The sequence below is a fragment of the Canis aureus genome, chromosome 12, assembly GCF_053574225.1.
Source record: "Canis aureus isolate CA01 chromosome 12, VMU_Caureus_v.1.0, whole genome shotgun sequence".
NCBI classification, from domain to species: domain Eukaryota; kingdom Metazoa; phylum Chordata; class Mammalia; order Carnivora; family Canidae; genus Canis; species Canis aureus.
The window spans coordinates 44771090-44785950 of NC_135622.1; the positions used below are offsets into that span (position 1 = coordinate 44771090).

The following is a 14861-nucleotide window of genomic DNA, read 5'->3' on the forward strand; positions in this document are numbered from 1 at the left end:
TCTTGTTCATAGCAGAATGCACAGTATCTGCAAGTTGAATAAGCATTCAAATGTTAATGAGTCAGTATTTTAGAAAATTACCTTGCTGATTTTGCATTATTTTAAATATCAAAGCACTCCAATTCAGTTACATGACCCTTAAAAATATTTTTAAAATAATGCTTATATGTCCCAAAATATATATAGCCAGAAATATAATAGAACTACTAATACATCAATATTCCTTACATTCAATCCTGGTACACAATTACCATGTTCACACATCTGCCCTCTATCCATCTATCAATTCAAACATGTACTGATCATCTACCTTGTGCTGGACATTATAACACACAACATGGGTTTGGAGTCAGATCCACGTTTATCCTCAGACTCCAATCCTTCTGGGTAGGTGAACTTAAAAGTATATAAAAGTCAAAAAAAAAAGTATATAAAAGTCTCTGGATCTTTTTTTTTCATTCACAGCTGGAAGAAATAACTAAAGTAAAATTCCATAATTTATTTATATTATAAACAAGCCCAAAGCAATCTGTAGTAGAAAAATATGCAAAGATACAATGTCATTTTGAGATCTAAAATTTATGATTTCAAGATGTCCTTAAGTCAAAATCATCTCTGTAGATGCTCTTTCAAGTTTGTATCTGTGTTGAAGCTGTACTCGAAGCTGCTTCACAAGGAAATCCCTGGCTTTGACTAAAGCCTATTTCTGAAAAAAAAGGTAAGATAAAATGATTTTTTATTTAGCCAAGTTAAAGATGACCTGGGTGGACTTTTCAACTTTTGTAAGAGAATTTCAGTCCTGTCACTTGCCTAACTCACCTCAAAGTATATGGATTTGCCCTTTAATATAATGTAAAAAATCCTGGGTGCCTGAGTGGCTCAGTCAGTTAAGCATCTGCCTTCGGCTCAGGTTGTGATCTCAGGGTCCTGGGATCCAGCTCCACATTGGGCTCCCTGCTCAGCAAGGAGTCTGCTTCTCCCTCTGCCTCTGCCCCTCCCTTGCTCCTGCTTACACTCTCTCTCAAATAAATAAAATCTTTAAAATAAAAAATGTAAAAATGTAAAATCCCATCTATTCATTCTGCAAGTATTTACTGAACAAATAGTACATGCGAGATACTATTCTAGACACCAGAGAGAAAGTTGTAAACAAAATAATTCCTGCCTTAATGAAGTTTTTATAGTCTACTGGGGGTAGGCAACAACCAAATAAATCATTTTTTAAAATATTTTATTCATTTATTCATGAGAGACAGAGAGGGAGGGAGGGAGGCAGGCGCAGAGACACAGGCAGAGGGAGAAGCAGGCTCCATGCAGGGAGCCTGATGTGGGACTTCATCCTGGTTCTCCAGGATCAGGCCCTGGACTGAAGGCGGCGCTAAACTGCTGAGCCACTGGGCTGCCCCTAAATCATTATTTCTAAAACTATGTATCTTCAGAGAGTGAGAAGTACCAAGAATATAAAAATTAAAGAGACTAGGGGCTGATATTGGGGATGGTGCAAGCAAGTAAAATTTTAAACAGAATGGTGAGGGAACACCTCAGTGAGAAGGTAAAGGGAATAAGGAAGTATCTAGGGGTAACAATGTTCTAAAAAGAGGGAAGGGGATCCCTGGGTGGCGCAGCGGTTTGGCGCCTGCCTTTGACCCAGGGCGCGATCCTGGAGACCCAGGATCGAATCCCACATCGGGCTCCCGGTGCATGGAGCCTGCTTCTCCCTCTGCCTGTGTCTCTGCCTCTCTCTCTCTCTCTCTCTCTCTCTGTGTGACTATCATAAATAAATAAATAAATAAAAATAAAAAAAAAATAAAATAAGATAAAAAGAGGGAAGAACAAGTGCAAAGGTCCTGACCCAGGGCTAAGGAATAATAAAGAGCACAATAGGACTTCAGCTTTTTCTCTGAAATAGGAAGTCTACTGAAGGCTTTAAAAAAAGAAGTAACTTAACCTGCATTTAAAGAGAATCATTCTAAGGGCACCTGGGTGGTCAGTTGGTTAAGTGTCTGCCTTTGGCTTGGGTCATGCCTGGGATGGAGCCCTGCACTGGGCTCCCTGCTCAGTGGGGAGCCTGCTTCTACTCCCTCTCCCTCTGCTGCTGCTCCCCCTGCTTGTGCACACTCTCTCTCTCTAATAAATAAATAAATAAATAAAATATTTTAAAAATGAAAATAAGAAGAATCATTCTATTTACTGTGTTGAAAAACAGTGTGTGTGTAAAAGCAGAGTCGGAAGATAATGCAATACCAAAAAAGGGTAATTAGAGATCAAGGAGTGGAGGAGCCAGATCATCTTGATATAGCCATGTTGGAAGAACGTATGACATTTGTAAATGAAAATGGGATAGAGAAAGCCTTTAAAAAACTTAGGGAAGCATATAAAAAAAGGAAGGTAGTTGGGTTTAAGAGATTTTGGAAGATGGAGGAGACTAAAAGAACAGATGGAGTAGAATGTCATGGATCAAAACAAACTTAACTCTGAATTTAAATAATGATTATCTTCTTTTCAGAGGGGCCATTAATATTTCAGTATCTTTTCTATTGACATTTCATATGTAACCAGTATTATAAAACCTCCTCTAAGTGCTGTTGATTTAGATTTAACTAAGTAATGTCTTTTGCAGTGTATTCTTTCTTGGTAGAGAATTTAGTCATAGATTTGACACTGAAATGCGTGTATAATTTGCTAATTTTGTAATGTGAATGAATGGGGAAGAAGAAAGCATATCATAACTAGACGGTTTTGGGGGTTGTTGCTCATAGTGAGGTACTGTGGAAGATCTCTTTACATTGTTACTACTTATGACAAAAAATGAAGTAAAAGTTTTGTATGCCTCCTACACTATAGCCAGTAGGCACTTCTGGAGTCCCAGGTGCTACACACACACACACACACACACACACACACACACACACTCTCTTTTGTCTTCAATAAGTATATTTTCAGCCTGGATTTTCTCTAGGAAACTTTAATCTTTCTCTAAGGATATAGAATTATTAATTGATTTATTCTTTTCTTTTTTTTCTTTTTTTGGGGCAGACATTATGTTTTATTTTTTTCCTTGTTCCCTCCCTCCATTTATACCTTTCTTTCAGAAAAGAACTAAACGGTTTCTACTGTGATAAGAAAAAAATTTTTCATGAAATCATAAATTACATGTGATCACAGGTACCTTGTGACTAAATAGATGAGATTAATTAAAGAAAAAAAAAGAATTTGGAGTTGAGGAAAATGGAAAATATAAATACACTATCTCCAAAGGACAATTTATTTGCTATGCTTATCTTAGAAAACTTACCTAGAAATTTCTTGGGGGCCAAGGCAAAAAAAGGGAAAAGAGAAAGGACTAAGGAGGGATACCCACAGTAGATTATATTACTCTTTTCAGAAATAATGTAAAGAATGCGGGGGAAGGGCAACCCAGGTGGTTTAGCGGTTTAGCACCGCCTTCAGCCCAGGATGTGATCCTGGAGACCCGGGATGGAGTCCCACCTCAGGCTCCCGGTGTGGAGCCTGCTTCTCCCTCTGCCTGTGTCTCTCATGAATAAATAAAAAAAAAATCTTAAAAAAACAATGCGGGGGAGACCAGATACAAATGCAGAATACGTTTTTGTAAACCTCCTTCTTGTTATTTTCAGTAAATTAACAAATTTAAAGGTAAGGATGATAAAAATTGTGGTCTAAGAATGTAAATAAACATACAGTTACAAATACGTGTGTGTGCCTGTGTGTGTAGTCTTTATTGATCTAACTTAAGGATACAACCTGGAACAACTGATAGCATGTCTCTTAGATGGTTTTACTTAAATGACCGAACACTCCTTGATCTCTACCCCTTTTCCTAAATCCTGCCTGGACACTCCTATCAGGCCCTACCAATTGTTAAGGCAATCAACCACTTATTTCCAACCAGAAACTTGAGTTCTTGCTCACTCTAAGCTAATTGATGACCCCCTTTGCCCAGGGCTAAAAATAGCTACAGCTGCTTATTCACTGCCCAAATTATTTTTAGATTTGCATGAACACATACACCCAAGATTAAAGACACCAGGTTGACCCCAATAAGCAAAACCAGGTTTTAAATACCTGAAGAGCAATTTAATGTTGTATGTACTCACAATATTATTTGTTTACCAAAATACAATTTTTTTTTAAGATTTTAAAATTTATTTATTCATGAGAGACACAGAAAGAAAGGCAGAGAGAGGAGAAGCAGGCTCCATGCAGGGCGCCCGACGTGGGACTCAATCCCAGGACTGCAGGATCATGCCCCGAGCCAAAGGCAGATGCTCACAACCACTCAACTTGGTTTTCCTTTCTTCTGATTTTTTTCTTTTTTTAAAATGTATTATTTATTTATTTATTTATTCATTCATTCATTCATTCATTCATTCATGAGATATACAAAGAGAGAGAGGCAGAGACATAGGCAGAGGGAGAAGCAGGCTCCATGCAGGAATCCCGATGCGGGACTTGATCCTGGGATTCCAGGATCATGCCCTGAGTCAAAGGCAGATGCTGAACCACTGAGCCACCCAGGCGTCCCTGATTTTTTTTTTCTTCTTTACCTATGTTGAAAGTTTCTGAAATTACAACCCAGTGGCAACAGGACTTTCCTTACATAAAATAATAGATACACAGCTAAGAGAATGTTGCAAAATCCTATTTTTTTCCCCACTGACATATTATAAAAGAAGTGATATGTTCCTAAGAACTAAAATAGCTTATTTTCTTGTTAGTCCCACATGCAGGGTCAAGGAAGCTGTGTACTCTAGCTGCTATTATGACAGCTATTTTTAGTCTGGGCACTGACAGCACTAGAACAGACCAGATCCAACATCATTTGCTCTGCAAAGCAGAGACCCTAAATTTCCTACCTTTGTGTTTTTGGTAACATAATGAAGTTATTTCTTACTTTATAAATTAGGATATCAAATTTCGCAGAGGCTTTTTTTCTTAAAATTTTATTTTTAAATAACCTCTACACCCAGCGTGGGGCTCAAACTTAAAACCCAGAGATCAAAAGTCACATACACAACCAATTGAGCCAGCTAGGGACCCCACAATGAGTTTTATTTTAACAAGATCTGCATTTCCTTATAGATATGCAATTTCTCTACTTCAAAATATCATGAATTTTAACTATGTTTATCTTCATAAAAAAAAAAAAAAAAAGAAGTCTGAAACCTGCTCTTGCAGTGCTTATATTCCAGTGAGGAAAGGAGCAAGCAAATAAGTAAATATATAATGCCAAACTGTGATCAATGCTAACATGGTAAACAAGCTGGAGCGATGAAAACTGGGGTAAGGAGAAGGGAAGACATAATCTATAATCTAGATAGAATGATCAGGGAGGTTCCTGATGTTTATGGTGAATGAGAAGTATGAATAGAATCAACCAAACAAGGTCATTTAGTCAACAAATATTTACTGAGCATCTGTATTTGTCAGGCTCTATTCTAGGTGGTTGTTATAACTATGTATCAGACAGATAGGATCCCCATCCCAAAAGGAGGAATAACGGACATTTAAAAAAATATTTTATTAATTTATTCATAAGAGACACACAGAGAGAGGCAGAGAAATAGGCAGAGGGAAAAGCAGGCTCCCCGTGGGGAGCCCGATGAGGCACTCGATCCCAGGACCCCAGGATCACAACCTGAGCCAAAGGCAGAAGCTCAACCACTGAGCCACCCAGGTGTCTTAATGGGACATTTTTTTTAAAATATGGTAACTTAAAAAAAATATATGGTAACTTAATTTTTTTTTGTAACTTAGTTTTTTTTTTAAAAAAAAGATTTATTTATGGGACGTCTGGGTGGCTCAGTGGTTGAGCACCTGCCTTCAGCTCAGGGCGTGATCCCAGGGTCCTGGGATCGAGTCCCTATCAGGCTCTCCATGGAAAGCCTGCTTCTACCTCTGCCTATGTCTCTGCCTCTCTCGCTAAATAAATTGTTTTAAAACTTTATTTATTTAATAAAGTGTGTGTATATGAGCGGAAAAACAAAGGGAAGATTTCCCACTGAACGTGGAGCTGGATGTGAGTCTCAAATTGACAAACCTGACATCATGACCTGAGCCAAAATCAAGAGTCAGACCTCAACTTAGAGCCACCTAGGTGCCCCCAAAGTATGGTAACTTTAGATACTAAAAAATACTATGATAAAGATCAACTAGGACAAATGAGACAGTGCTTGACGGACTGGGCTGCTTTACCTCAAATCATGCAAGGCCTCCCTCAGAGGATAACACGGAATTAAGATCTGAATGAGAAAGAAGCAGGACAACCAGAAAAACAGTTGAAGTACAAAGTCCCTGAGATGGGAAATGCTTGGCATGCTCAAGGGAGACAAAAGCCACACTGGTTGGAGCAAAGCTGGTGAGAGATGAGATCACAAGGGGCAATAGCCACAACCTGACGTTTTCACATTTTATTTTTGATGAAATGGGAAGGTTCTGGAATGAAGTGGTACTTCAGAATGTTTGGTCTAGCCACGGTTGGGGGTGTGGGAGGTAGAGGTGCTTGAGGGAGGTCTATGGAGCATGTACAAAGGTTCCAAATTGGAAAAGAGCTTGTCATGTTCATGGAATTGAAAGATTCCACTGGGGGTAGAGACTATATATTGTATATACACAAGACACCCCAAAATGAGGTTGAGGCCACTCTGTTAACTGTGGTAAGGAATTTAAATATGGAATTTGGACTTTCATTTGAAATGCAATGGAACTCAAAATGGTCATAAATGGGGAAAGAATGACAACCATAACCTATACTTGATTTATACTAAGGCAAAAGGGGAAATAAGGACCTGTTAGGATACTAAGAGCCTACCTACTATAGTGGCTCAAAGTAGTAGTAATGGTGGCTTGGACTGGGGGTTAACATAGGAGATGGCAAACTGTATGTGGATTCTAGACATAATAAGATTGAGTCAACAGGGCTTACCAAAGAGGATGCTGGGATTAAGGGAATTAAAAAATCAAAGATGGACAGCCTGGGTTGGCTCAGAGGTTTAGCGCCACCTTTGGCCCAGGGCGTTACCCTGGAGGCCCAGGATCAAGTCCCACGTCAGGCTTCCTGTATGGGGCCTGCTTCTCCCTCTGCCTCTCTCTCTCTCTGTGTCTCTCATGAATAAGTAAATAAAATCTTAAAAAAAAAAAAAAAGAATCAAAGATGACTCCCCATGAATCTGGCACTTTATAGGTAAATGGTTAATTCTTTAACAATGTGACATTATTGATTTCTCGTTGACTGGGTTGATAATAAATTTGCTGATGGTACAATATATAGATGCTAACAGTAACAAACATTTTTGACCACTTTCCCTTAAAAACAAAACAAGAAAAGTAAACATGAAATAACTCACTAGGGCTTTTTTCCCGGGAGGACCCACAACTCTAAGGAAAGTGCAGATAGATACTGTGGTGGAAACTTCTAGAGATCTGGGATTAAAAAGCCACAGCTGGGGCAGCCCAGGTAGCTCAGCGGTTTGGCTCCACCTTCAGCCTAGGGCCTGATCTTGTAGACCTGGGATCAAGTCCCACATCGGGCTCCCTGCATGGAGCCTGCTTCTCCCTCTGCCTGTGTCTCTGCGTCTCTCTGGGTCTCTCATGAATAAATAAAATCTTTAAAAAAAAAAAAAAAAAAAGCCGCAGCTTCTCTATTATCAGCCAAACAAGCTAATTTTAGGCCTACATACATGTGCCTTGGCCAGCCTGAGATCCATCTCCACCCTTATGCAACAGACTACAAGACCCCTGGAAAAAAGATAAATGAAGATAATTCAAGTAAAGAAAAATAACACAAATCTTTAGCACTGACTGAAGTTTCCCAAATCAATATTCAATCACAGAACAGAATTTTTCATGCTGAAACAAGAATCTGAATATATTCATTCAAACTAGAGACAGATAAAAAAAAAAAAAAATCACTGTGCTTTTTTAGTAGCAATTGGAAGCAAAGCATTTAATGTTGAGTGAGGATAGTGTTTTGAGTTATGAGTAATGGGTTTTCCAGCTAAAAGCCTTCTTCAATTGTGGTATATCCCAGATCTCTTGGAGATGCATGATTTCCTTCTCCTCTGATTGTTAGAATGAGAACTTTCAAAAGCAAATAAAGAAAATCAGCTACCACAATGCTAACCTCTTAACTATCACTTGCAAATTTTCACCACTCATTCCTGATCTTTATGGGAAAATGGATTTTCAAATTAAAAGCAGTTTTATATATGAAAACCTAGACTAAATGAAATTTTCCTTCTAAAGTGTTTTTACCCAAAAGTGGTTATATTAATAATGACTAAAAACCAAACAATTCTAAATTAGAAATGTTACCATTTCTGTTCTATACTTGAGATTTAGATGTACAGTAGAAATCATTTCTAGATTAATCTTGAAGGTCAAACTGAGGACTTACTGTTGCAAAATGACATCTTCTAGAAAGGTTCCTTTTTTTTTTTTTTAAAGATTTGTATTATTTATTCATGAGAGGCGCAGAGAGAGAGAGAGGCAGAGACACAGGCAGAGGGAGAAGCAGGCTCCATGCAGGGAGCCAGATGTGGGACTTGATCCAGTGTCTCCAGGATCACACCCTGGGCTGAAGGTGGCGCTAAACCACTGAGCCACACCCAGGCTTCCCGAAAAGGCTCCCTTTTTAAAAAACAAGTGTTAGGGATCCCTGGGTGGTGTAGCGGTTAAGCCCCTGCCTTTGGCCCAGGGTGCGATCCTGGAGACCCGGGATCGAATCCCACGTCGGGCTCCCGGTGCATGGAGCCTGCTTCCCTCTCTGCCTCTCTCTCTCTCTCTCTCTCTCTGTGACTATCATAAATAAATAAAAATTAAAAAAAAAAAAAAACAAGTGTTAGTTGTTACTGTTTACTTCTAGAAGCTACAGAAACTAAAACAAGAGGGAGGAAAAAATACTTAAAGTCACAGGACAAGGAACAGAAGGGAAAGGTTGTAGGGGCACCTGGATGGCTCAGAGCATTAAGTGTTCGACTCTTGATTTTGGCTCGGGTCATGATCAGGGTTTTAAGATGGAGCTCCATGTCAGGCTCACACACTGGGTGTAGAGCCTGCTTAAGATTCTCTCTCTCCCTCTCCTTTTGCTCCTCATCCCTTCTGAAAGGAAGGGAAGGAAGGGAAGGAAGGGGGAAGGGGAAAGGGGAAAGGTAAAGTTTGTGGAAGAATGCAGAAAGACAAACAGGACAAATTTAGCAGGGCAAAGGTTTTATGTAGTATATGAAGAAAAACATCTTAAAATAGTTTTTTGCATTTTTAAAAAAAGATTTTATTTATTTATTCATGAGAGACACAGAAAGAGAGGCAGAAACATAGGCAGAGGGAGAAGCAGGCTCCCTGCGGGGAGCCCGATGCGGGACTGGATCCCAGGAGCCTGGGATCATGACCTGAGCCAAAGGCAGATGCTCAACCACTGAGCCACCCAGGTGCCCCAGTTTTTCGCACTTTTGTTTCTGCTGTATACATGTACATATAATATACTGATTCACAAAGTCACAATGTAAAATATATCTTTTACCATCAAAAAAGCTTGGACATTATTGGTTTACAGTGTGCACAGAGGGACGCCTGGGTGGCTCAGTCAGTTAAGTGTCTGCTTTCAGCTCAGTTCATGATCTCAGAGTCCCGAGTCCCGGGTTAAGTCCCACATCGGGGTCCCTGTTTTATCCTTCTCCCCCTGCTCACTCATGTGCTCTCTCTCTGTCTCAAATAAATAATAAAATATTAAAAAAAAAAGTGTGCACAAAGAGGATGCAGTTGAGAGGAATGCCAATCAGTGTGACAGAGCTTAAGTGGGGCTTGGAACACAGACTACCCTGCAGGGCCAATGCTAATATATGGTATGAGATAATAAAGGGCAGGGGGGAGAGTTGGTTGAAATTCAAAATAAATAATTGACATCCATTCCCTTGAGATCAGCTTTAATTATAATGAAACAGAATTATGAGGCCCAGTTCATTTGCTTAGTTATTTCCCAGTTAAAGTAAGGAAAAATCAATAATCCTCAAGTGGACTGTACTTCAAAAGGAATCATTCAATTTAGAAAACACTTTAAAATGTCCACATTTTAGGGCACCTGGGTGGCTCAGTGGTTGAACATCTGTCTTTGGCTCAGGTCATGATCCCAAGATTAAGTCCCACATCAGGATCCCCACAGGAAGCCTGCTTCTCCCTCTGCCTATGTCTCTGCCTTTCTGTCTTTCATGAATAAATTTTTTAAAAATCTTAAAAAAAAAAAAAGGTTTAAAAAAAATCCACATTTTATTTAAATTTGTATTAAATTTTAAATATGTTATAAAGTTCTTACCTCTAATTACATGGTCAGTTAATGACATTCTGGTTAAACATATCCTACTCTTCTAATTATTAGCTCCCTTTGGCACCTAGGTGGCTCAGCTGGTTACATGTGCAACTCTTGGTTTTGACTCAGGTCATAATCTCAAGGTTGTTGAGATTGAGCCCCACATCTGGCTCTGCACTGAGTAAGGAGTCTAAAATTCTCTCTCTCCGGGCACCTGGGTGGGTCAGTTGGTTAAGAGTCTGCCTTCAGTACAAGTCATGATCTCAGGGTCCTGGGACTGAGTTCCATATCTGGTTCCCTACTCAGCAGGGAGTCTGCTTCTCCTTCTCCCTCTGCCCCTCCACTCCATTCATGTTCTCTCTCACTTGTGCTCCCTCTCTCAAGTAAATAAATAAAATCTAAAAAAAAAAAAAAAAAAAATCTCTCACTCTGCCCTCCTCACCCCCTGCTTGCATGGGCTCTCTCCAAAATTTATGAATACTAATATTAGCTCTATTTCAAAGGGAATACCTAACTTTTTGAAACTGTCTTTGGATTCTGGACATTGTTCTTTCCTAATTCTCTTTTTAACTCTCCTTTGCTAACTTTCTCCTCTGCTCATATCCTAAAATAAAATGTTATTATTCTTAGGGTTATAGTCTCTTACTGGAAGATACCCTAATAATAATAGCTATGATTTATTAAACACTAGTTATGTATCAGACACTGCTCTTAGTGCTTTACATGTACCACTCATTCTCACAACCACTCTATGACCAGTCCTTTTACAGTGAAACTCAACATGAATTCAAATTTAGTACAATTACTGACTGGTAATGAAGAAAGAAATGACAGAACTGGAAAGAGCAGCAATCAATGTCAAAATGCACTATTTGTAGGAAGCAGGATAGTAATTAATAGTGTTACTCTCAACTCTACAGTCTGAGCATGTAATGTATCCCTGTTCTGCATTTATATGCTGAAGATCTTGGTTATTTCAAAATGCATCCTTTTGGGCAGCCGGGGTGGCTCAGCGGTTTTGCACCGCCTTCAGCCCAGGGTGATCCTGGAGACCCAGGATGGAGTCTGGCGTCGGGCTCTCTGCATGGAGCCTGTTTCTCCCTCTGCCTGTATCTCTGCCTCTCTCTCTCTCTCTCTCTCATGAATAAATAAATATATTTTTAAAATGCATCCATTTCATTATCTGTAAAACAGGAGTAATCCAAGAGAAGGGAAAATATATAGCAATTCAAAGATCTGGAGCAGCTTTATGGTGAATAACCAAATTATGATGTATCTTAGCAACGGAATACTATTCAGTAATAAAAAGTAATGAACTTTTCCACACACATAAAAAAATCACAGATAATCTTCAAAATAATTACACTACATGAAAGAAGCCAGACCCTCTCTACCAGAAAAAAATACGAGAGAAAAAAAAAAAAGACACTATATGATTGTATTTATATACAGTACTAGAAAATAGAAACTAATTTACAGTGACAAAAAGTAGAAGAATGGTTGCTTGGGGACCAGGAGTAGAAAGGAAGGAGAGATTACAAAGAGACTTCAAGTGACGGATATGTTCATTATCTTGATTGTGGTGATGGTTTCACAGGTATATACAACATATATATACATTTAACTCACCAAATTGTATACTTTAAATACGTACAGTTACTTTGTGTCAATTATACCTCAACAAAGCTGTTTAAAAAAAGGGAATAATGTATCCCATAGGGTCATTTTGACTAATTAACATGTTAATACATATATAGAAAATATTTATCACAAAATACTGTTATTCTAATTTTAAAGTTTATGATTCATACTTGAATACAATTTTTAAAAATTTCATTTTACTTCTATAGGGTAAATCCGATACAGACTAATAAAAATAAAGCCTATAAAAAGTTATAAACACATTAAAGGAAACAAACATTTTAGTGTAAGACTCTCAAAGCAAGAAACTCTTTATATATTGAGTGTTTGTGAGCAAAGTATGGTGCTAAAGGCTCTACATAGATTATTTCATGTAATCCTTAGAACAACCCTTTGAGGTAAGTGGTATTATCTCTATTTTACGTATGAAGATGTAACAACCCCATGTGGTAGGTAACTTGTTCAAGTTCATAGAGTAAGTGGAAAAGATAAAACACTTAGCCAGATCTCACTGACTGAAAAAAAAAAAAAAAATCCATGTCAATAATTATTTATTCACTGTTAAAGTAATCTCTCCACCCAAAATGGGGCTCCAACTCATGACTCCAAGACCAAAAGTCACATGCTCTACCAACTGAGCGATCAGGTGCTCCATGTCCATAATTTTTTTACTTCACTGAAAGGTGACCTGATTGCTGGCTTTAAAGGAAAGTCTCAGAATCTAATCAGGTGACAGAAGGATTTCACTGCCAAACCTTCAGGAACTTGGCAATCTACTACATAAAGCAGGTAAATCAGCATCACTTACCATATCTGTAGCTTGATCTTCTTTCCTTGTAATTCAACTGTTTTGATCTTAAAATCTATTCCTACAACACAGAGAAAAAAAAAGGTAAATTATATCTATGGCTCTGATCTTGGTTCTCCTAAAGTTAACTGGAGTAAAAATAAAAACACACTTTTTAAATCTGAGTCTGGCTCTTGATAGTCACTAAGTATGCAAAATCTGAGCAAATTACCCAATTTTAAACTTGAGTAATAGAAGATCCAACATGGCAAAAGAAACAGCTATATATGAAGATTGAGTTTTAGCAATTAGGAAATAAAAAGGTAAACTTGAAAACATCTCAATTTTTTTAAAGTAGGCTCCACAACCAATGTGGAGCTTGAACTCATGACTTCAAGATAAACAGTTGCATTTTCTACCAACTGAGCCAGCCAGGTGCTTCTAAAATATCTAATATTTTAATATTGGAAAGAATAAAAAAATAAAAAAATAAAAATGTTTCCTAGTAGGAAAAAAATAGTCTTTACTAGCTTGCAAAGCAAAAGATCAGGGATAAAGAGGGTCATTTCAAAATGATAAAAGTGTAAATTCATTAAGAAAGCATAGAAATACTAAATGTTGGGCAGTCTGGGGGGCTCAGCAGTTGAGCGCTGCCTTCAGTCCAGGGCGTGATCCTGGAGGTGAGGGATCCAGTCCCAGTCGGGCTCCCTGCATGGAGCCTGCTTCTCCCTTTGCCTGTGTCTCTGCCTCTCTCTCTCTCTCTCATGAATGAATAAATAAAATCTTTAAAAAAATGTTTATGCATCTAATAACACAGAGCTTCAAAATATATGAAGCAAAAGCACTGTAGATTACCCAGATCTGTCTGCTCCCTAACCAACCAAAGTCTTCAGCTTGGGTTGTTTGCATACTCAAATCAAAAGAAAAAAAGGGTCACGTTCCTGGCATTTATAAACCTCAGACTTTATCCACAGTCCTAATTTTTGCTTCTCTAGGAATTACTGAAAAAAAAATCACCCTACAGTAATCTGATTGTCAAGACCAATACTGAAGAAGACTAACAATTCCAATTAGGATGTAATTTATTAGTTAATCTAAATGACAAACCTGACAACCAATACTATTTCAAAAAGAACTTCCCTGAAGAGAGGTAAAATTAGGACATGGTCTGAAAACTCCAAACCTTCTGAGATAGAAACCAGGTCCAACTGGAAAATTAAGATTTTAGGTGGTTTTAAGCCACCTACCTCCAACCTAGACTCTGAGTTTCTCTCTCAATCAATGTTGTCTATCCTCAAGCTAATTAGCAATGGTTAAAGCAGTTCTTCATTCTTTCCTGCACAAAAACTCTCCTTGCCTACCTCTGGCCATTCATTCTTCAATATTCATTATTGGTTTCTCCTTAGCTCTCTGAAATTTTCTAAAAATTGGAGTGAACTTTTCTATTTTCACTCATTCCCTTGGTTATTTTCCCTAACCGCATGGCTTTAAATTCCACATACACACTAATAACTCTCCAATTTATATCATAGCCCAGACCTCTCTCTTGAACTCCAAACTTGAGATAACCATTTAGTGTCTATCTGTAAATCCCATCTTTCACAAAGACTAAAGCAAAAGTCCTTAAAATGGTTCACAAGGCCCTACACATTCTGCCCACCTCCCCCATTTTTTTTTTCTTTAGATTTTATTTATTTATTCATGAGAGACACAGAGAGAGAGAGAGAGGCAGAGACACAGGCAGAGGCAGAAGCAGGCTCCATGCAGGGAGCCCGATGTGGAACTTGATCCCGGGTCTCTAGGATCAGGCCCTGGACCGAAGGTGGCGCTAAACCGCTGAGCCACCAGGGCTGCCCCACCTCCTCCATTTTCAACACTGTCCTCATACTTTTCTGTATCTTTCTCTGACCTAGCTAACTGTATTGTATCAGCCTCCTTATTATTCCACACAGGGGTCAGGAAGATTCCCAAGACAAGGCCTTTACATATAACTGTTGTCCCAACTTGAAATACCTCTTCTCCATCCATTATGGCTCCTTCCCCTCGCTATCCTTTCCTATGTGTAATGTTTCCCCATGTCCCTGACCCCCATGTCCATTGTCTGTCAATCCCTAC

The 14861-nt window shown here is 38.6% G+C and overlaps 2 protein-coding genes across 2 annotated transcripts in view; one reads left to right on the forward strand and one right to left on the reverse strand.

The window, feature by feature from the left end:
- Window positions 1-14861, reverse strand: part of RAB10 (RAB10, member RAS oncogene family) — an 84883-nt gene that overhangs the window by 18016 nt on the left and 52006 nt on the right. The window contains exon 2 of the mRNA XM_077843885.1: window positions 12768-12828. Coding sequence (XP_077700011.1) covers window positions 12768-12828 — 61 coding nt within the window. The remainder of the gene's footprint in view (window positions 1-12767; window positions 12829-14861) is intronic.
- Window positions 1-14861, forward strand: part of ASXL2 (ASXL transcriptional regulator 2) — a 334480-nt gene that overhangs the window by 1172 nt on the left and 318447 nt on the right. The gene's annotated exons all lie outside the window — the stretch shown is intronic.